Genomic DNA, 22696 nt, shown 5'->3' with positions numbered 1-22696 from the left:
GCAGAGTTTTCTTTTGATTTCAACAGCCTTTTTTAACATGATTTATTATTAATTGTAAGAATTCTTACAAGTCATCATAATGAAATAAATAAATTTAATTTTGAGTTTTTGAACAATTCAACTTTTTCAGGTATGTATCCTCATTGATTAAAATTGAATACATTCAATTTTAACCGAGATATATGATTGTTACTTATAAATTTAGATCTTAAAGATGGATTAAGCATTGAAACTTTACATTGCAGTATTGTAATGTAAGTTTGCACTCTTCATTATAGTTACATTGATGTAGAGTTTTATATTTTGGCTTCGCGACTTTATCAGATTCTCATTTGCCTTATGTACTATAATCTTGTCAGTTACTTGTAAATTCAAAATAATGTTTAATAGAGTTGCTATATATTTTAATAAATATTGCTTCTCTATTGCTATAAGTCTATAATCGTCTCTGAGGCCTATAAACTTTTCTTTTTTAAATAAAAGATTTTTATGGTTTATTTTTCAAACTTGATAAACATTTGTCATAATATTGGTAAGTAGAAATGTTAAAAAATTCCTAATTGTAGTTATTCAAGCAATAAATGAGCTTCAATTATGTTTTTTATTATGTAAAATACTTTTTAATATTTATTTTTTATTTATTTATGTATATACATGTATATTATAATATTTACTATAGTATTTATTATTAATATGTATATTATAATATTTATTACTGTTATTGTTAGAAGCATGCTGAAATGCTTCAAAGATTGAATAACTAAAAAAAATAGACTTTGATAGTCTACTTTTTATTAATTTGTTTGTTTATTTAATTCTTCAGTTCTGCCATTTTGTAATATTCGACTATTTTGTTTTAGTTTGCCCACTGTTGAAATATGGTTTTAGTTTAGTATATTTTGTTGATTCCAAATTAACTTTATTGATCATAAGCCAACAAAATTGAGAAAGAGCTGGAATTCAATACTATTATGGTACTAACTTAATACTTTGTTTATTGGTAACATTCCAAAACTATTTATTGCTATTTATTATGTGTTATTTTATTTTACTATATTGTATTTGTCATGTTGAAAATATAGATTTTGTTTATACTCAAGTGATTTGATATTTTGGGCGATACAACTTGAACAGCTCTCATCATTTCGCATTTCTGCTTGATTAGTGGCGTCTTTAAGTCATTTTAGTAGCAATGTTAAAATATAAAATAGAAGTCAAAAGTACAGCTACCAAAAGTAGCAATGTTAAAAGTATAAATCATAAAATAGAAGTCGAAAGTACAGCTACCAAAAGTAGCGATGTTAAAAATACAAATCCAACAATAGAAGTCAAAAGTACAGTGCAAGTTATATCTGTGTCATCTATTGTAGATGGGTAATATAATGACTTAACATTTGTTTTAGAAGTTAAAAGTGCGCAAACTTTAATTACGGCAACTGTTTCAATTTTGAAAACGAGGCGTACTTTTGACTTTTACTTTATATTGCTAACCCAATTTCTTCTTAAGAAACAAAGATAACTTGGCTTTTGTCGTTTGATTTTTTAAATATAATAAAATAGGAATCCATATATAACCAAAGAATTAGCTTGTGCACTAGAATCAAAACATTAGTCTAATGTATTAAATTACAAAACTCGACTCATTAAAGAGCTTTCTGAGATAAATTTAATGTTTCCAAGAAAACCTGATTCTTACCAATTCAATACAGAAATGATGGATTTTGTACCCTTAGTTAACAGAAATCTTGGTTATGCAGCATTAAGGTATTTTTTTTTTCTTTAGAACTTTTTATTATTATTTAAATAATATCACAAAATATATGATCAAAATTCTGGATGTTAGAAACATGAACAGTTTAGACCCTCATTGCATTATTTTCTTTTATTTCTTTTTTTTTGAGAATTCAATCCATTTTTAATAGACTTTTTTTTTTTTAATCTTATTATTAAACAAACTCACTAAAAATATATAAGTGACTAGTTTGTTTAGTAATAACTAAATCACTTACATAATACATAAATGATTTGGTTGTTAAATAAAAAGTTATGGTGTATACTAAAATGATTTGGTTGTTAAATAAAAAGTTATGGTGTATACTAAAATGATTTGGTTGTTAAATAAAAAGTTATGGTGTATACTAAAATGATTTGGTTGTTAAATAAAAAGTTATGGTGTATACTAAAATGATTTGGTTGTTAAATAAAAAGTTATGGTGTATACTAAAATGATTTGGTTGTTAAATAAAAAGTTATGGTGTATACTAAAATGATTTGGTTGTTAAATAAAAAGTTATGGTGTATACTAAAATGATTTGGTTGTTAAATAAAAAGTTATGGTGTATACTAAAATGATTTGGTTGTTAAATAAAAAGTTATGGTGTATACTAAAATGATTTGGTTGTTAAATAAAAAGTTATGGTGTATACTAAAATTACAATTTTTTTATCATTAATATTACTTTTCAGTAAATATTGTTTTTTTTCTGTCAAAATTGCTGAAGATGGAAATTGTCTTTACAGCTCAGCCTCTTTGATTTGAAATGGCAGTAAGCATACTTCAAAAGTTCTAAGATTGCTAACTTCAATTGAGATATTTGAAAACTTAAACTTTTACGCAAGGTATAACTATTTTTTGAGTTATTTTAATCAACATAAATCAAAATATTCTCAGCTTGCAAATTTGTTTTTTATAGCTGTTTTATTTAAATGCTCAACAGTTAATGATAATATAATTTCAGAAATTCTTTTAAAAGAAGCATTTAAATTGCTTTGATAAAACATTTTGATCGTTTATTTGCCTTATAGCATTATCTAGTGTTATAAAGCAACCTATTGAATCTGTCCATCCTGAAATTGGTTTTAAAAAGTATCATAGCTTTTTTAACACTGTCATAAAGCCTTGTATCCAAAAATTAAATAGTCCAATAAATATTTTGTGGTGCAATTTAGATAAAACAAAGACAAAAGTGTTTTATGTTTTAACTCAAATCATTTTGTAACATTGATTAAAGATCTTCCAAACAAACAACCAGCTTTTTTAATGAGTGATACAACTTTACCTAGTATCAAAAGAAAACAAATTTCAAAGACAAGTTTTTCAGCAACAGAGAATAAAATACGAAAAACAATTCAGTCTAAATTATCTTTTCCTACTGTTTCCAGGAACACATCAGATTTAGATAAGTTGGCTAATTGTAATAAAACAGTTATAACTGAAGTAATTATTTCAAAAGACATCAACAACAGTAATAAAAACACTATTGATTCTTAGCTGATGTTAGTTTATTAAATACAAATCAGCTAGCATCCTATTCAAATAATGATGTTTCTCCATACCATCTACAGGGTGAAAAGTTAAAATCAGGAACAAACGATAAAGAGCTGTTATCTCCAATTAATAATGTCTGGGTTCCAGTTAGATGCTTCCATTTCCCCTTAACAGGTAAAAGCAGAAAAATACATTTTTGTTAAAATGGTTTGATGAATTTTCTTGGCTTTGTTATTATAAAATTGAGGATGGTGCATATTGCCCCCCATGCACCCTTTTTGGTCCGAGTTTACCAAACAAATATGCATTACGTAAGTTGCTCAAAGAACCATTCAATACCTGGCGTAATGCTGTAAAAGTTTTCAATAATCACGAGAAAACTGTTGACGGATTACACATCAAGTCCATGCATTGTTATAATATGCTTTTATCTAGAGCTAAAAATAACACTTTGCCTATTGAAATATAGATATTTTTAGAAAACAGCTTATAGAGGAAAACAAAAAAAAACTTGCATCAATTGTTAAGACAATAATGTTTTTGGGTCGAAATGATATGTCTTTATGAGGTCAAAGAGATGATAGAAAATATCAAAGAGAAATTGGAGAACCTTCAAAAATTACAGGGTTAGGTAATTTTAATGAGCTTTTAAATTTTAGAGTTGATGCAGGTGATTTAATTCTAAAGGAGCATCTTCTCTCTGCCCCAAAAAACTCCACATATATTTCAAAGACCTCTCAAAATGAGTTGATTGAACAATAGTATTAAGGAAGTTTTTTATACGCTTTTTAGAATACAGGAACAAGTGGTTTAAAAATAGCTACCATCATTATTGAAACTTTGAAAGAATTTGGTTTATATATAAAAAAATGCAGAGGCCAGTCTTATGATGGAGCTGCTTTAATGTCAGGTGAATTAGCCAAATTCATTAGACGCGGTCTGCACACTAATGTTTACGATGTAGGGAAAAAAATAAAAATGGTAGCTTTTCAGTTTGATAAAGTATCAACAAGTGTTCCACATCTTAATGTTTATACTTTTTCTGGCAAAAATTTTAAAACCCTTCATATATACAAATTCAAAAATAAAATGTTCAAAATGTTAAAATTGCTTTTATCTCGAAAAAATTACAATGGCAAAAAACTTAAGTATTTTATAAATTTTCTTAATGATTTTAACATAACATAACCAGATTGTCAAATTTGACTTTTAACATAACAAAATTAGATCGCAAAACTTGATTTCAAGATAATTTCAGTTTTTCATTTTCTTTTAATCATATATTGAATTTACTGCTTCTTCAACAATTACTAATAAGGTATTAATTTGTTTAATTTTAAAATGTTTGATGTATTGCATCTGTACACTCAATCTGTAACTGGCATTGAACATAAAATTGAAGAAAATTTTCTACTTGTTTTTCATGGCCCAACACAATTAACACTATCTTGAGTTTTCTAGTCTAACATACTTCTTGATTGATCTAGTTTATCAGGGCTACAACCATATTTATTGTTGATTAGGCTAATAAAGTATAGGTATTTTTCAACTTTTGCTTTAGAAAGTTTTCAAATAATTTACCTTTTTGAATATTTTCTTAATGGCTTAGGCTTGGTGTAAAAAAAATTCAAAAAAACATTCCAATATAACATAACTTTAAAAGTTTTCCGAAAAAACCAAGTAAATTAGATAGTCAAGCAGCTGTAACTTTATGTTTTCTGTAATCATGCTACTTTTTTGTATTTTGTTCTATGCTTATGTAATGAATACCATATCATTTTGGAGCCATGCGGTTACTAAGGTCAATATTTACAATACCATTATTAAAAAGTTATCTATTAATGAAAAATATGCAATGCCTTTTAAACCATCATATGTTCTTTGTACATCAGTATTTTCAGTCTTATTTCGAATGATATTAGCAACAATTTTGGTATTATTTTTAAAAGTGTTAGACGAATTTTCTTCAAGTATTATTATAATTTGAATCTTCCGTGAGTTTATTAATATAGAAGTCAATATTTTCAATTTTAGTGTTATCTATGTGAAGTATAATTGGATCAAATAATGAGGTATTAAAACAAATATAATCTGATAAAACAAAGGCAGTTCTTTGTGAGCATTTATAACATAAATGTTGACAGACAAATGGTTTGCTTTCAAATTTCAATTTCATTTGTACAAAATAAACACGTTACAACTAAACAGCCATTTCTTAAAAGTGTTATTTCAATTTTTAAACAATGATACATCTGTTTAAAAATAGTTTAGTTCTGGATATGCTGATATAGCAATTGTCATCTTTTTAATTTAGGACTCAGTTAAGTTTAAAAAATGATTACACTTTCTTTTATAGTTTTCATTGTATTAAGTATTTTATCATTATTGTGTTTTAAAAAACGCAAAAGTGAAAGTAAGTAAATACAAAAGTGAAAGTAAACCCAGTACACAACCTACTAGAACTAACAGGACAACTTCAATGTTCTATTTTAGGAATAAATCGATCAAAAAGTAAAACAACTGATCTCAAATAGTCAATGTATAACTTTATACTCATAGATTTAATGCATGTATCATTTAACCAGGTAACTATTTTATTTTGCAACTTTGTAGCATTTTTTGTTTTTTCAGCAAGACGCAGTTCCCTTCCTTTTTATGGTCACAATATCTGTAAACAATATCTTCACTAATTTTCTTATCGTAAAATATCTTGTTTGATGACCATTCAGCTGTAATTTTCTGTACTTTAAGAGATACTTCATCAAAAATACATGTTTGCTATTTAATAACAATATTCAATAGCCTATTAGGCTTCCTTTTTTTCTTTTAGCTTTAAAAAACGTAAATATATTTGCATTTTCTTTTGCAATTCCTCGAAAGTATCTTTTTAATCATTTAGGTTTTTAATCATGATGAATTAAGAACTAATAGTAGCAGCGGCAGTATTGTTTAGTAAGTAAAGATGGTTACTTTTTTCCCGATGTAAGGAAAAAAGTAACCATCTTTTCTTTTTTCCCTACATCGAATTAATTTTGAGACCAGGCCTCTGAAATGAATTTGGCTAATACAAAGGTGTTTCATCTCTTATAAAAAAAATCAGTCCAATGGCATTATTTGTCCACTGTGCCTCACATAAACTTAGTTTAATTGTTGGCAAGAGTTGCCAAGTCCAGCAAGTAAAAAATTTGCTTGAGCAAGTTAAAAACATATCTTATTTTTTTAACTTATCTCCTAAAAGAAGTAATTGTTTAAAAAAATACCTTCTTCCTGGTCAGGCAAAACTTATTGGCACATGTCAAACTCGGTGGGTACAAAAACTTTGTGGACTTGATGTGCTTTTTGATAATTATTCAGTAGTTTTTTCTGCTTTTGAAGAAATGGAAGACAATAATTTAAAAGAATTTAATAAAAAAACATCTTTAAAAGCATCTTCTTTTGTGAAGTTGTTGACAAATTTTTCTTTTATTGTTTTTTTGGTTTTAACTAAACAGCTTTTGGATTACTTTTATGGAATTTCCATCACCCTTCAAACTAAATCTTTTGATATTTCCCAGCAAATAGATGAAATTTAAAATTTGATTAAACATTTAAATGGTATAAAATTGCTCTTGCATCGGCAAAAACATTTGATGTTGATGAAAAAAAACCTAGAACCTGTGGCTTTCAGAAACATAGAGATAATCAAATATGTGATACTCTATTTGTTTATTTTAAAGTTTCTATTACATTGCCTCTTGTGAATCATCTTCTCAATGAACTAGAAAACAGGTTTGATGTTGAGAGCATGATTGTTTATAATGGTCTAAGTGCTATTCCTGCTTATTTAGTAAAGCAATATTTTAGATCTTGCCATGGAAAGAAAAGTTCTCCATGTTTTTGAATTTTTATAAATCAGATCTTCCTCATTTTTCATCAATTCATGCCGAACTAGAGTTATGGGAGGAATTTTGGAAAAAAATGACAAAATTACCATCTTCTATTTCTGATACATTAAAGTCCATGGATATCAGAGGCCAAAAATTTAAAAGGCTTCTCATATACTTGCTACAATACCAATCACAACTAGTGAGTGTGAAAGGTCAATATCTACACTTATGAGAATAAAAACTTACACCAGGAGTACTATGTCTGAAAATAGATTGAATGGTCTTGCATTAATGCCTATTCATCAAGAAATAGTTCCAGATATTAGCAGAATTATTGAAATTTTTGCATCCAAAGGAGACAAAAATTTAGAGGTAATATTCAAATGATGAGTAAATTTAGAATTGATGAGTAAATAGTAGTTATAAGTGTCTTAAGAAACTTCTATTAAATGTTTTTAACTTGTAAACTGTGAAAATCATTTTTCATAAGCAAATTGTTTTTATTCATTCTTGATGTTGAAAGTGTTTTCAGGTTATATCAGTTTTAACTTTTTTAGCTATTACTTAACTTGTTGTATTATACTTTGTCTTATATATTTATAAATTAAAAATTGAAAAAAAAAGAAAAAGAAATTATAAAAAGAATTTGGGCATAGCTGCCTATCAAGAAAAAAATAAAATCCAAAAACAGAGGCCTAACCTTAGTAAACATTACTAATACTTTACTTAACCTGCCTATAAAGAAAAGGGAAGAATCCAGAAATGGAGGGCTAACCTTAGGCAACATTACTAATACTTTACTTAACCTGCCTATAAAGAAAAGAAAAGAATCCAGAAATGGAGGGCTAACCTTAGGCAACACGAAAGTTTACAGATGGAGTGTAAAGTCCTATGGCTTACCTTCTCGTTGGTGCACTTCGTTAAATAAGTTAGACAAGTATTACATGTCTAATTTATGAACTAAAGAGCCAAGGCAACATTTTGAATAACTTTATTATTAATAGGATAACTAAAAATAATACAAAACAACACTTTACCAAGCTTGAATTGACTGTTTAGCATAGCATTCCATTAGCAAAATTGTATCGAACAAATACATATAGTGAACAGAGTTCAATAGCAGGTTAAGAGTCATTTTTTTTAAAAAGTGAATTTTATCTGGTTTCGCAAGTCCACTCCTCATATATAAAATTATATACCTCTAAAAATTAAAATATTTTATTTCTAATGATTTTTAAATAAGCATGTGATCTTGGATTACACAACTAATTAGGAACTTGATATAATGATAATATTTTTTGTAAGTCTACAAGTACAATATAAATAATTTTTACGGCCTGCCGACAACGGTTCCTTATATTCCATGATCAAGTCCTTATAGAAAAATTTGGAAGGCTTTATCAACGAAGTTTTTAGCCACATTTGGTAAAGTTATTGTACTTCAAGTGCGCTCTCAACTTATTTAATCTGGGATGGTTAAGTAGAGAAGAAAGCAAGTCAAGTCTCCCTGTGATTTTAAGTAAAAAAAGTTATAGTAGTGACGCCCATGGGCTTACCTTTTACTCATAAGTCCTTCCCACAGGAACACCAAGAGTAAAGTAGGTTATCCCAAATTTGGCCACACAGTTACAAATTCCTGGATCCGCCCCTGTATATATATATATATTTATATATATATATATATATATATATATATATATATATATATATATATATATATATATATTAAAGTAAGTAAAATTAAAATAGACAAAATTAATAACTATATTCGGAAAAAATTAGGTTTACATCAGTGGAAAAATACCACTGATGTTATAAATTGGTTTTCTAAAATTAACAATAAAAAATGAATGCACATTTAAACAATTTGATAAAATTGATTTTTACCCCTTAATTACAGCAGAAATTTTAGATAAACACTAGAATTTGGAAAATCCCATTTAGAGATTAGTGAGGACACTAGCCGTATAATTAAGCACTGCAGAAAAACTTTACTCTATTTTAATCAAGAAACGCGACGACGGTTTAGTAATAGTGCTTAAAAAATCAGGGCCACAATTCGATAAAATTAGAAAAGATTTTATTAAAGTTTTTAAAAACATTGGCTTCCAAATTGAAATAAACATAAATTTAAAAATAGCGAATTTTCTTGATGTCTCATTTAACCTTGCAGAAAGTTTTTATAAGTCCTACAAAAAGCCTAATGACTAATCATTGTATATTAATGTGAATTCGAACCATCCCCCTCAAATTCTAAAACAAATTCCAATTTCAATTAACAATAGTCTAAACCAAAAGTCTTCTAATGAAAATATTTTTAACTCCTCTAAACGCGTTTATGAAGATGGCCTTAAAAAAGTGGCTTTCAAAATTTTGAGCTAAAATTTGAAAAGAAAATTGCAAAAAAGCGTAATGGAAATGGAAACATAATTTGGTTCAATCCCGTACAGCAAAAATGTTTCAACAAATATAGCTAAAATTTTTCTAAAGTTAGTAGACAAACATTTTCCTTCCTTTAATAAATTACATAAGATTTTTAACAGAAATTTAGTAAAAAAAAAAAGTAAATTTTTAGTTATACAAAAAATTTAGAAAAAATTATAAAAGGCGAAAGAGCTACGCGTTAATTAATAAAAATGAACATATAAAAGAAAAAAACACTGATTATTGTAATTGTAAACAAAAAATAGATTGCCCTCTGAATGGAAAATGCCTTTCGAAAAATGTAATTTACAAGTGCATTGTTTCCTCACAAAATTACCCCGATAAACAATATATTGGCTTAACCGAGGGAATGGAAAAAACGTTATGCCAACCACAAACTATCGTTTAAACACAAAAAATATTCAAAAACGACTATGCTGTCAAAATATATTCGGGATTTAAAAGAAAAAAATAAAAATTTTAATTAACAATGGTCTATTCTAAAACCTGCCCCTGCCTATAATAACATTTCCAAAAAATGCATGCTATGTTTGCAAGAAAAATTTGAAATAATTACTCATTTAAATCAGTAAAATATATTAAATAAAAAATCTGAATTAACTTCTAAATGTAGGCACGAAAATAAATACTTCTTAAAAAATTATAAAAACAAATGACCAAATTAAATTATCCCCATCCCAAAGAAATTTATTTAATAATTACTTTCTGTAACTTCCCGTTAACCAAAAAAATATAGTAATTAAAAAAACTTTTTATTTTTATTTTTAGTTATAATAATTTATAACTTCCTGTAAAATATTTTTTTCTATAATATATATATATATTTTCTATATATGTATATATATATATATATATATATATATATATACATATACATATACATATATATATATATATATATATATATATATATATATATATATATATATATATATATATATATATATATATATATATATATATATATATATATATATATATATATTTATTAAGGTCGTTCACATCATAGCCAAAAAATAAGTTGATTCCAATTAAGTGCTCATACTTTTTGTGTTCCTTTATATCACTGCATCGAAAGTGTGAAACATTTTTGTTATACTATAATGCTTAGTACTGCCTCAATGCACCTGAAGTTTGAAAAGATTTCCGGTTTGCAAGTTTTAACATTGCTTATGCTATGCAATTTTCTTATTTAATGTTAACAATTGTTACTAAATTTATTCCTACAGTTCATTTATCCGAAAAAATAGCACAATATATTTATAAATATTAACTATCCCATACTGTATAATAAAAAATAAGTATTAAATATTCTATGTAAATTTTACACTAGTTTGATATTTTTAAGTTTACAATAAGTCTCTTAATTATTCAATTTATAAGTAAAGTACTAGACATTGTTTTCAAAATTACTTAATATTACTGATCAATGTTTATTTCCTTACTTTATGAGGGCTAAAAATTATCAATAGCTGTAATACTTGCTGTAAGTACTGTGTTCTTAAATGGTAAGTCAATAGAAACAATTGACGGTCGAAGGCTGTCAAGCTCACGTGAAATTTTTAGAGTTTATTTTAACCATCATAAGAATGAAAAACTGTCGCAAAAAGAAGCTGTTAAACTTGCAATTCAACAGCTATGTGAAGTTTTGGCTAAGAGTAACAACGACTGAACTGAAAAAAATCATTAAAAAATTTGAGGATTTATTAGACTGTTACCGGAACATCTTTTACAATAAAAGTAGAAGAGTTGTTGCGCAAATAGCTCGGGAGCAGAATTTGAGCAGTCTGTCAAAATTTTGTTTTACATTTCTCACCATGATTGCATGAATTTGATTACAATTGAAGAAGATAATTGATTTTGATCAATCAGCAGACTAAAAGGAAATACGCTATAGGTGATGTGGATACCGATTTGTATATGATAGAAGAGAGAAAGGCGAGTAGTGTGTCTAAAGAGGTAGAACGACGAGCCATACAAAAAGAAAGAAAAAACAGTGCTGCTGAACCTGCAACTTCGTATGGAGCAGGTCTGCTAAGTAGTTCGTTAGCTTAAACAATCATCTCAAAATAAGGCATATGGAGAAGAATATGCCAGCTGTGTAAAAACTCAAAAATGTGCAAATGTAGCGGCTAAGCATGTTTTAAAACCTAAGGTTGCAGCAGTGCTGGATTGTACTAATATCAGCGACCGAAAAGCTGCGTTTATTCTTACAGCAGCATAAACCTTCAGCAACAAAGATGTAACTATCCTGCTGCTGTCTACCAGTAGTATTAATAGAAGCAAAAGAATGCACTGAATCCATTGAACTGATAGCATGAAGGCTTCATTAGCTGCTGAAGGCCCCTTGGTCGTCCATGTTTACGGTAAATTACTTCCGGCCATCACTAGTGGACCAGAGATAGAAGACCTTATCGCAATTCTAATAATAGGTTGTCATACTGAGAAACGTCTTGCCATCCCCAAAACTCGACAGGGAACAGAAGAACAGGTGACACAGTAAACGTTTGTAACTTTACTTTAATAGAATCTGACGGAGCAGATTGCTGGAATACTATTCAACATAACTGCATCCAACAGAGAGAGAGAAAGAGAGAGCGACACGTACATGCTAATATATATATATATATATATATATATATATATATATATATATATATATATATATATATATATATATTATATATATATATACACTGAGGCATATTCGTTTAGACGCATCAATTTTTTTCTCTTTAACTTAATTTTTTTCTATGAATTGTCAACTGATATGCATGCAAGTTATTATCAAAATAATTGTTGTGTTGTGGGCTAATAAAAATCACAAAAAAAATTTTTCTATGTGTCTTTATTAACATGAGAGTATGTTTGATATGCAAAAGTACATTTTTTAATTAGAATATATCTATAGACGCAGTCATATTTTCGACATTAAAAGATGGAAATTAGTAATGCGTATGTCCTCCATTACACTGGATCACCTCAAAAAGTCTGCCTTTCATTGAATCCACTAGTCGTTGAAGAGTAGTTTGATCCAACTCGGACCATGCTTCAAGGATTTTACACTTTAACTCAGTAACAGTTTTATATTGGTGTCCGGCTGCTTTAGCGTCATAAACTTTTCTTGATAGCATTCCCCACACGTTCTCGATTGGATTTAAGTCCGGGCTACAAGCTGGCCATTCGAGAACCGGGATGTTGTGGTCTTTAAACCATTTCATAGAATGTCTAGATGTGTGAATTGCAGCATTATCTTGCTGAAATATGGCATTATCGTCCATGTTTTCATCCATATAAGTTATGAGAACATCATCCAACATTTCTATATACTTTATCGAGTTCATTTTAGGTAAACCACAACACAGAGTCAATTTTCCTGAATAAGAAAATCCACCCCAAACCATTAAACTTCCTCCTCCATAATTTCGTTTTTTTTGTGGGTCATTTATTGCTCTTAGATCATGCCAATAACAACTATAAGAGTCCGGACCATCTAAATTGAACTTTTTTACATCTGAAAATATTACGTTTTGCCACTCATGAGTCCAATGCATATGATTTTTAGCAAACTGTAATCTAGCAATTTTATGGTGTTTTTCTAACATTGGTTTTTAGTGTGGTTTCTTCCACTTTACGTTTGGTGTTGTACGTAGAATATGTGCAATATGTTTATTGGTGACAGGCAATAATAATTTATCCTTTATTTGTGTTGCATTCAATTTATTTTTGGTTGCTTCGAAGCGAATTCGATTAATTTGCCGATTTGTTAATACTTTGTTGCCGTTTGTTGCTTTTTTTACACCGTAATTGTCACCTTTTGCAATGTAGTTTCGTACAACATAGTCAGATCTTCCGATTTTTCTTGCTATTTCTCGTATAGAAAGTGCGGATGAGATTTCTGAGCCACGATATAAATTAATTTGTATTTTTTCAGCATCTGTCAAATACTTTCCTATAGGCATTTCGTAAAATGCAATAAAAATGATACTGGCAGAGCAAAAGATCAAATTACACTAAAATTTATCAATTTATTTGTGTAAAAGTGATTAAAAATTAATAATTACCGTTATTAACCTGATTGCGTCTATAGATATTCCAATTAAAAAATGTGCTTTTGTATATCAAACATACTCTCATGTTAATAAAGACACATAGAAAAAATTTTTTTGTGGTTTTTATTAGCCCACAACACAACAATTATTTTGGTAATAACTTGCATGCATATCAGTTGACAATACATAGAAAAAAATTAAGATAAAGAGAAAAAAATTGATGCGTCTAAACGAATATGCCTCAGTGTATATAGTAAACGACTGGGATTGTTATTTGACCGGAGTTTTGACCGGGGCCGGGGCGGGATTTGTGACCGCGGCTGTCTAAAAATCTTTTTTTTCCAAAATTTATTTTTTATTTTTATATATATGCATTTATAAACATCCATATGATTAACATTATTATCATCATCATCATCATCATCATCATCATCAATATGTGTTTCTCTGTTCGTTATTGCAACAAGAAAAAATATCAATTTTGTTTTTCAAACAAAATAGATTTTTTAGAAATTTGGTTTTAACTGTGAGGTGTTGCATTAACGAAACTACACAGGTTGCAAACTCGAAACTTTTGGTTTTTGTTAATAATGGAATTTGAAAGGTCTATTTCGCAATGACTTTTAAGTTAATGTTTTACGATAAAACTTATTTGCTCTTTTTAATCTAAAATGTAAAATGGATGCAAATAATAATTGTGAAATCAAACGGATATTATTTAAAGTCTCAGATGTGCGTTATATGACTTTTAGGGTAAAAAAACGGACAATCAAATAAAGCAGGGAAAACTTTTTATTACAGAATATAAAACTATATATTGTTCGTATATGAAAATAAATTTTAAATAAATAAAAAAAGCTTTCAATACAATATTTAAGGTTAACAAATGCGCTTGTTTTGAATACACAAATAATATTATATTTGATTATTTTAGAATAAAAACTTTACAACAACCCTCTAACATATTTTTATAATCAAAGTTATAAGATTTTTAAGTATATTTATGCTATATTTGTTTTTATGAATAAAGTACACTTAGAAAATTGTTGTTTTAAACAATGCATTTTAAAAACTTGTTGTAACCAAACTTTTGTCTCATCATTATTGTGAGATTGTTGTCATAGTATTTCTTTATTCTAGAAATAGTTTTTCTACTGAGTTTACCTTAGTAATGAAAGAGAGTTTCAATAAATACACCTCAAACAGGTAGAAATTGAGAATAAAAAGAGAGATATTGATCTTGGTGATGCGTTATGAGTTAAAAATAAGAATTGAGAGAAAGTACATTGTGGAAATGGACTTTGGCTTTGGAAATACTAAAAAAACTTAAATGTTCTTAAGGAGAAATCAATGCATTTAATGTTGCTAGCATTTTTAGATTGTTGCACAACATGGTTTACAAAAAAAGATCAACAAAAAGTAAGTCATGAGCAGGTCTGAAAAAAAACCTTTTTTTTTTTTGAATAAATAGCGCAAACTGTGGTTATTTTTTAAAAACAAAAAAACTCTCAAAATCTATGGCTTTTTTTAATTTAAGCTGTGTTTAATCAACTTTTTCAATTAAAAAAGCATAAGGTGTTCATTTAACTAAATTATATATTCTAACATTATTACTGATATAATTCATCAACCAATAAATCGTTATTAAATGTTCTGTATATAAAAACAAGCTTTGCTATGTTTACTATTTTCATGTTGTTTCTTAGCTTGGTATATATCATGGATTAATTCAGCTATTAATGTCGCATTTAAAAAATGAATATAAATTTAATATATATAAGAAATTATATTTCAGAAGCATCTTCATGCTAATAAATAGTTGCATTCACATATATAATTCTATTTGTAAACATAACCCCTGCTTTACTTTCTCGTTGTAAATTTAGGGTGTTTAAAAAAATAATTCGGGGTAAATTAACATTTTTTCTAATGGTTTAATCCATGGTTATAACCGTTTGGGTTAAACTTATCAAATCTGGTTATGTGCAAAGTTTTATTGTCGGTTTTTGCTTGTACCTTAATGTTAATTGGTTGTGTAACACTTTCATTTGTTTTCAATTTAAATTACATTTCTAAAACTCAATGGCTGGTTGGTTTACCTTGTACTTTGTGTGTATTGTTGACAATACCTACTGCGAATCAAGTTAGACCAGGAATGGGTTTGTTGTAAAGCTGGGGCTGATTAGCTTGAGCAAATTAAATGTGATAAATATGGAGCTTGTAGCCTGGGCTAAATAAATGTAGAGAACAGTTTTTGGGTTTATCATACAAAATTTGTTTTCCTCTTTTTTATCACAATACAAATCAATAATTTTTTTTTCCCCTTCTCAGCACTTGAAAGATTTTTGAAGTTTTAAAGCCATTTCTTATACATACATTTTGAAAAAGTATATAAAATAGATGTATATATCTTTCAATGCTTTTTAACGTTAACATTAGCGTGTTGATTCAAACTTTTTAACATTAGCAATTAATTTAAATGTTACAACACTTGCGATTAATTGTTTGAAAAGATTTTATTTTAAATTTGTAAAAAATTAAAATAAATTACTAATTTAATTGTTTTTAATAAACTCTTATAACAATATTTGTATATTTATAATAATATAAATGTATAAATGACATTTTTAATAATTTTTAATTTCTTTTTTTTTATAGTTAATTTTAATAGGTTACAAATTACTACAAAACATAAACTTTTTGTCTTTGTCGAGTTGACCCAAAAAGTGAAAATACAAGTTTAAAGTCAAAACTTTATTCTAGTTTGTAGTTCCTTCACGTTTTTTGCCCTCATTTTATAACCCTCGTTTTGCCCTCATTTTCTAACCCTCAGTTACCCTCATACACTTTACCTTTTAAAAAAGCTCAAAAGACTTCGATTGGGCGACATTTCGGTACCACTGGCAGGTTTTTTGACAAAATTGGTTTTGTGAGCCTCATAGAAGTTAATCGAGTTTTTTGCATTATGGGATGAGGCTAGGTTCGGTCAAAATGTGTAATTACCATCGGCATGACGAGTATTGATAAACGGTAATAATCTTCTCTAAATACAATCCATTTCGTAGATGGCTTTGTTGAATGTAAAGTCGCTCGAGATGAAAAATGTCTTGGAAACACCTTTGTCTGAACCGACTAGCCAGACGAGTAGCTTATGTTCAAACTTGGACTTTTTGCAAAACATAACGTCGGTGGAGTCTTTTCTCTGTTGCAAGAGTAGTTAGTGCTTTTTCTGTTTATTATTGAGTGTGACAGCATGAAATAAGACTCGTCGTCAAGGATGAGCAAATTTTTTAAAAAATTGCGATTATTGGTCTTGGTTCGCTTAATCTGGCTCTCTTGTCGATCAGGTATACTCTGTTTTGTATAAGTTTTGATGTCAACGTACTTGGCAAGAGTTTTAACAATATGTGAATGACTGCATCCAAAGTTTCGACCAGCCTGTCTCTTGGAAACTCGGTCACTGTGATCAAACATGGTTTTCTGACGCTTGATCACTTTCGAGGTCATTATTTTGGCCACACGTCCGCTTTCCTGCAATTTTCAGTGTCCAAAATTATTCTCAACACGTTTGATTATATCGTATATAGTGCTTCTTGGAACTAACTCAGCATTGAAATAATCTACTGTGAACTTTTTACCGTGCAATTTATTGATCAAATAGAACTCTTTAATCTGTTTTCTTATCTCTTTTTGCTTGGACATCATTATTATCTTAATTTTTTTTACTTATCTAAAAAACAAGTAAGTTAACTTATAGAGAACTAAATAACATTAAAAATGGACATAGGAATGAAAAAAAAAAGTTTAGCTAATGGCATTTTAAAGTCAGTTTAAGTTTGTCTGGATTTTTAGGCACCACCCGTTTATAACTAGGTTCAAATTACTATATTAATTAACTTTGTTACCTTGTAACTAGGTTCAAGTTACTACTTTTAGGCAATTATGACAAAAAATTATTTTTTTTTTTAAATGTAAAGCTAAAAAAATTAATTGTAACCTTTACTAGAAGTCAATTGTAACCTTCACTAACAACCATTATTCAGCAAAGCATTCTTTTACTATAATCGTTATTTCTAAAAAAACTTTTCATTTTTTTCCACAAACCTTTGTGCTTGGAAATTCTCTCTCATTTTCTTCCATTCTTAATTTGTATAATTTTTCATATTCTTAATTTGTATAATTTTTGAGAATATTACTTGTTTGCAAGAAGAAGGGCTGCAAATTTCAAAAATATTTTACGTTTGGAAAATTATAAATTATTGGCTCTTTTTTTTTTAACTTTTAATATTTTCAGGTTAAAAACATTTCCTATAACTTGACCGGTTTCAAAATATTTTCAGGTTAAAAACATTTCCTATAACTTGACCAGTTTCAAAATATTTTCAGGTTAAAAACATTTCCTATAACTTGACCAGTTTCAAAATATTTTCAGGTTAAAAACATTTCCTATAACTTGACCAGTTTCAAAATATTTTCAGGTTAAAAACATTTCCTATAACTTGACCAGTTTCAAAATATTTTCAGGTTAAAAACATTTCCTATAACTTGACCAGTTTCAAAATATTTTCAGGTTAAAAACATTTCCTATAACTTGACCAGTTTCAAAATATTTTCAGGTTAAAAACATTTCCTATAACTTGACCAGTTTCAAAATATTTTCAGGTTAAAAACATTTCCTATAACTTGACCAGTTTCAAAATATTTTCAGGTTAAAAACATTTCCTATAACTTGACCAGTTTCAAAATATTTTCAGGTTAAAAACATTTCCTATAACTTGACCAGTTTCAAAATATTTTCAGGTTAAAAACATTTCCTATAACTTGACCAGTTTCAAAATATTTTCAGGTTAAAAACATTTCCTATAACTTGACCAGTTTCAAAATATTTTCAGGTTAAAAACATTTCCTATAACTTGACCAGTTTCAAAATATTTTCAGGTTAAAAACATTTCCTATAACTTGACCAGTTTCAAAATATTTTCAGGTTAAAAACATTTCCTATAACTTGACCAGTTTCAAAATATTTTCAGGTTAAAAACATTTCCTATAACTTGACCAGTTTCAAAATATTTTCAGGTTAAAAACATTTCCTATAACTTGACCAGTTTCAAAATATTTTCAGGTTAAAAACATTTCCTATAACTTGACCAGTTTCAAAATATTTTCAGGTTAAAAACATTTCCTATAACTTGACCAGTTTCAAAATATTTTCAGGTTAAAAACATTTCCTATAACTTGACCAGTTTCAAAATATTTTCAGGTTAAAAACATTTCCTATAACTTGACCAGTTTCAAAAAGTAACCTATGAATTGTACATGTTTTAACATTTCTTTTCAAAATTTTTATTTAAGTTTATGCAAAAATTTTCTTAAATGAATATAATTTAATTAAATTATTTTGTTTGTAAATTTTTATAAATTTTTCTTTTTAGTGAAACTAAAAAACTTGAATATTTAGAATTTATAATTTCAATTTTCCCTTACATATTTTTTGTTTTTTACTTAATATTATTGAGATTTTATTCAGATTTTCTGTGTTTTACAGGTATTTGTAGTTAACATATTTTAAAATTCAATGTATTTTTTTTCTATTAGGTATTAATTTTAAATGTTAAGACAGGTGAAGGGATTCTGAGTTCTTATAATGCGTTTTCTGTTGTCCACATTTCTCCATTAAGTGTAAGCATGGAAGGTTATGGAAATGATTTGCTTCTATGCTGGAGCTCAGAATGCCATCATTACAACACAAACATAGAACATTTTCAGATAGTAAATGGAATAGATATTCAAATAGCATACAATATAGATAGCTGTAAAAGTAGATTCCATAGCTCAACCATAACAAAGAAAAGTATTAGGATTCTGAGACTGGTTTTCCAGCGCATAAATTTATTATCTAAGTATGAAAAAGTTCCTGGTATTAACAATTTTAAAGTGATTGTCTATTAGTAAAATAAATAAGTTTAATTTATTTCTAATTTTTAATGATAAAAAGCTATGACTTGATATCATAAATGAAATGATTTGATATTATCAATGATATGATTTGTCATCATAATTAATATGATTTATTATTATAGATGATATGATTTGTTATCATAAATGATATGGTTTGATATCATAAATCATATGATTCAATATCATAAATGATATGATTTGATACCATAAATGATATGATTTGATACCATAAATGATATGATTTGATATCATAAATGATATGATTTTATACCATAAACGATATAAATTTTTAAATGTTAATAAGCTATAATTTTTTTTTAGTTGAATAGAATCACCTAGATCTTATTCAGGTAACCCTATATTGCATATTGTGTCTTTAAATTAACAAACCATCTATATCTGTATTGCATACTGTAAATCGAGGGAAACAATTGTTCACTTGCTAAAGTTGTTTCAAAAGATGTTTTTTAGCATTTTGTAAAGTGATTAGTCAGCTATTTTTTATGTTTTTATTAAATGTGCCAGTGTTTTTATAGTGATAATGAAAGAAGTTGAGAATTTTTTATTTTCTCTTTCAAACTTGAATTTTAACAAAGAAAAAATAAAGAAAGCTCTAATTAAAAATTCTGAATCGTATTGTATGATATCTAAATCATTACATTCAGTTATTTTGAAATATTTGGTTGAATGATAAGTCAAAAATAGTTAGCTTTGTGTGTGTGTCTTTAAAGCAACAATATGCATTTTAGATATATTTATATATTTTTTGAGATTATTTGTTTTTCTTCTACTGCAGAAAGACATTTAAATGTGTACAGAAAATTAAATATATATTTAAAAATATAAATTTAAGTTAGGAAAACCTTAAGTAGAAAAGTAGAAACTTTCTCAACCTCTTTGAAGCTCTGTTTAAATAATCTTATCATTCAATTATAATTCTATATATTTTAACAGTGCTTATTTATTGCTATAGATGAATCCTAAAAGCTTCTATGGATCTTCTATGTGATCTATCGTGTGAATCTGATGAAGACTTTATTACATCAGAGTCAGAATAACTATATGCTAATTCAGAATCTGATAGTGATGTTTTTGATTGTAATGATCAACAACAAGCACTACAGTTGTCATTCGGTAAAACATATCAACCTCTACAGCCACCACTACCACCAGTATGCCAACCACAGAAAAGAGAACGAAATCTTATTTGGAAGATTAAAGAAGGTGATGATGTTAAGCAAATAAATCTTCCATTTCAAAACAGTAACGATGAAGAAGATAATAGGAATGTAATCTCAGACGAGCCGATATCATATGTAAGAAGATTTCTAACTGATGAACTTCTTCAAAATATTGTTGACGAGTCTAATAAATATGCGTTACAAAAAAACATAGAGAAGAATTTGCATTTGGACAAAAATGAATTGGAGCAATTTATTGGCATTTTGTATTTAATGAGTATTGTGAGGCTCCCATCAACACGTATGTACTGGAGCAATGAGTTGTATTTTGAAAAACTTGCCTCAGTGATTACATTAAACCGATTTGAAAAAATAAAGTTGTTTCTTCGTTGTAATGATGACATGCAGCGTCCAGAAAACTGTACTGACAAGCTTTACAAGATACGCCCGATCGTAAACATGTTGAAGGAATCTTTTATTAGCCTGAAACATGAAGAAATTATGTGTATTGATGAACAAGTTGTTCCTTTCAAGGGAAGATCCTTGTTGAAACAATACAATCCTCAAAAACCTAAAAAGTGGGTTTACAAGTTTTATATCTTGGCTAGTATTGATGGACTTGTTCACAATTTTGAAATACATTCAGTTTCAATTGATGTTTGTAAAGGACAGCCTGATTTGAAAGCATCTGGATATATTGTGATGCACTTGTTAGTAAATGTACAAAGGCATAAATGGCACAAACTGTTTTTTGACAATTGGTACACTGGATTGGAACTAATTAAAACACTTTATGATCAAGGCATAGCATGCACAGGAACAGTGCGTACAAACAGACTTCCAAATCTCAACATGCCCACTGATGGTGAATTAAAAAAAGAAGGTAGAGGTTCAACTGCCATCAGGGTTACCTCAGTTGATAATGTTGAGCTTCGCGCTGTGAAATGGTTTGATAACAGGGGCGTTGCATTGCTAACAAGTTATGAAGCGGTGAATCCGATAACCATTGTTAACCGCTGGGATAGGAAATATAAGAAACTTGTTCAAGTCAAAAGACCATCTGTTGTAACCACGTACAACAATTATATGGGTGGAGTAGATCTCCTTGATGGCATGCTGCGTCTGTACAGAATCCACATTTGATCAAAAAAATGGTATCACAAATTCATTTGGCCTTTTTTGGATTTAATAGTAGTGCAAGCGTGGATACTCTATTGTTGAGACATGAAAAAGGCACAAGCCTTAAAGAAAGATATTCTCCAACTTCGCATGTTTAAGCTTAAAGTTGCAAAATGCTTAGTCCAGTCTAATAAGGTTTCAAGCAGTAGGCGAGGTCGACCATCCACTTCTGTTGACCATCTTCATAGAGCAAAAAAGAAAAGGGGTCCTGCTGCAAACATACCTAAGCCATCCACTAAAAAAGATTATATTGGTCATTTTTTTCTTTTGTAGACAAAAAGGGTTGTTGTAAGTACCCAGACTGCACTGGAATAACAAAAGTTTTTTGTGAGAAATGTAAAGTTCATTTATGCTTTACTTTAATTCCAATTGTTTTCGAAAGTTTCATGAGTAATTAAAACTAAAAATATTGTTGAAGTGAAAGAAGTTAATAATAATAAAAAATATATTTTAATTGTATTATCTTCCTATGCTAGAATTATACCTAGAGTTATAGCTTTAAGGTTGAGCAAAATTAATTTTTTAACACAATTATTATGTAAATATTTGTATTTTTGACTTCTTGTTATGAATTAGTGGCTAATTTATGATATTTACTTCTTTTGATCCATTATTCTTTGACAGTGTAATTGTTTTTAAATATTATCGTTACTGCATATTGTTGCTTTAAAGCAACAAAGCCCAATAGACCTAATTTATGAGGTGCAAACTTTTTTTTGATTACGCCCTGTTTTCTTAGACCCAAATT

At 28.0% G+C, this 22696-nt stretch overlaps 1 protein-coding gene across 1 annotated transcript; it reads left to right on the top strand.

Annotated features, from left to right (window-relative positions):
* Positions 1 to 14308: 14308 nt before the first annotated feature.
* Positions 14309 to 21912, top strand: LOC136086434 (piggyBac transposable element-derived protein 3-like). Its single transcript, XM_065808731.1, has 4 exons — positions 14309 to 14383; positions 19158 to 19175; positions 19226 to 19448; positions 20663 to 21912. The coding sequence occupies exons 1-4, from the start codon at positions 14309 to 14311 to the stop codon at positions 21910 to 21912; spliced, it is 1566 nt and encodes a 521-aa protein (XP_065664803.1).
* The last annotated feature ends 784 nt before the right edge of the window (positions 21913 to 22696 follow it).

Source organism: Hydra vulgaris, chromosome 10, assembly GCF_038396675.1.
Source record: "Hydra vulgaris chromosome 10, alternate assembly HydraT2T_AEP".
Taxonomy (NCBI): Eukaryota; Metazoa; Cnidaria; class Hydrozoa; order Anthoathecata; family Hydridae; genus Hydra; species Hydra vulgaris.
This window is presented reverse-complemented; position numbering and strand designations above follow the sequence as displayed.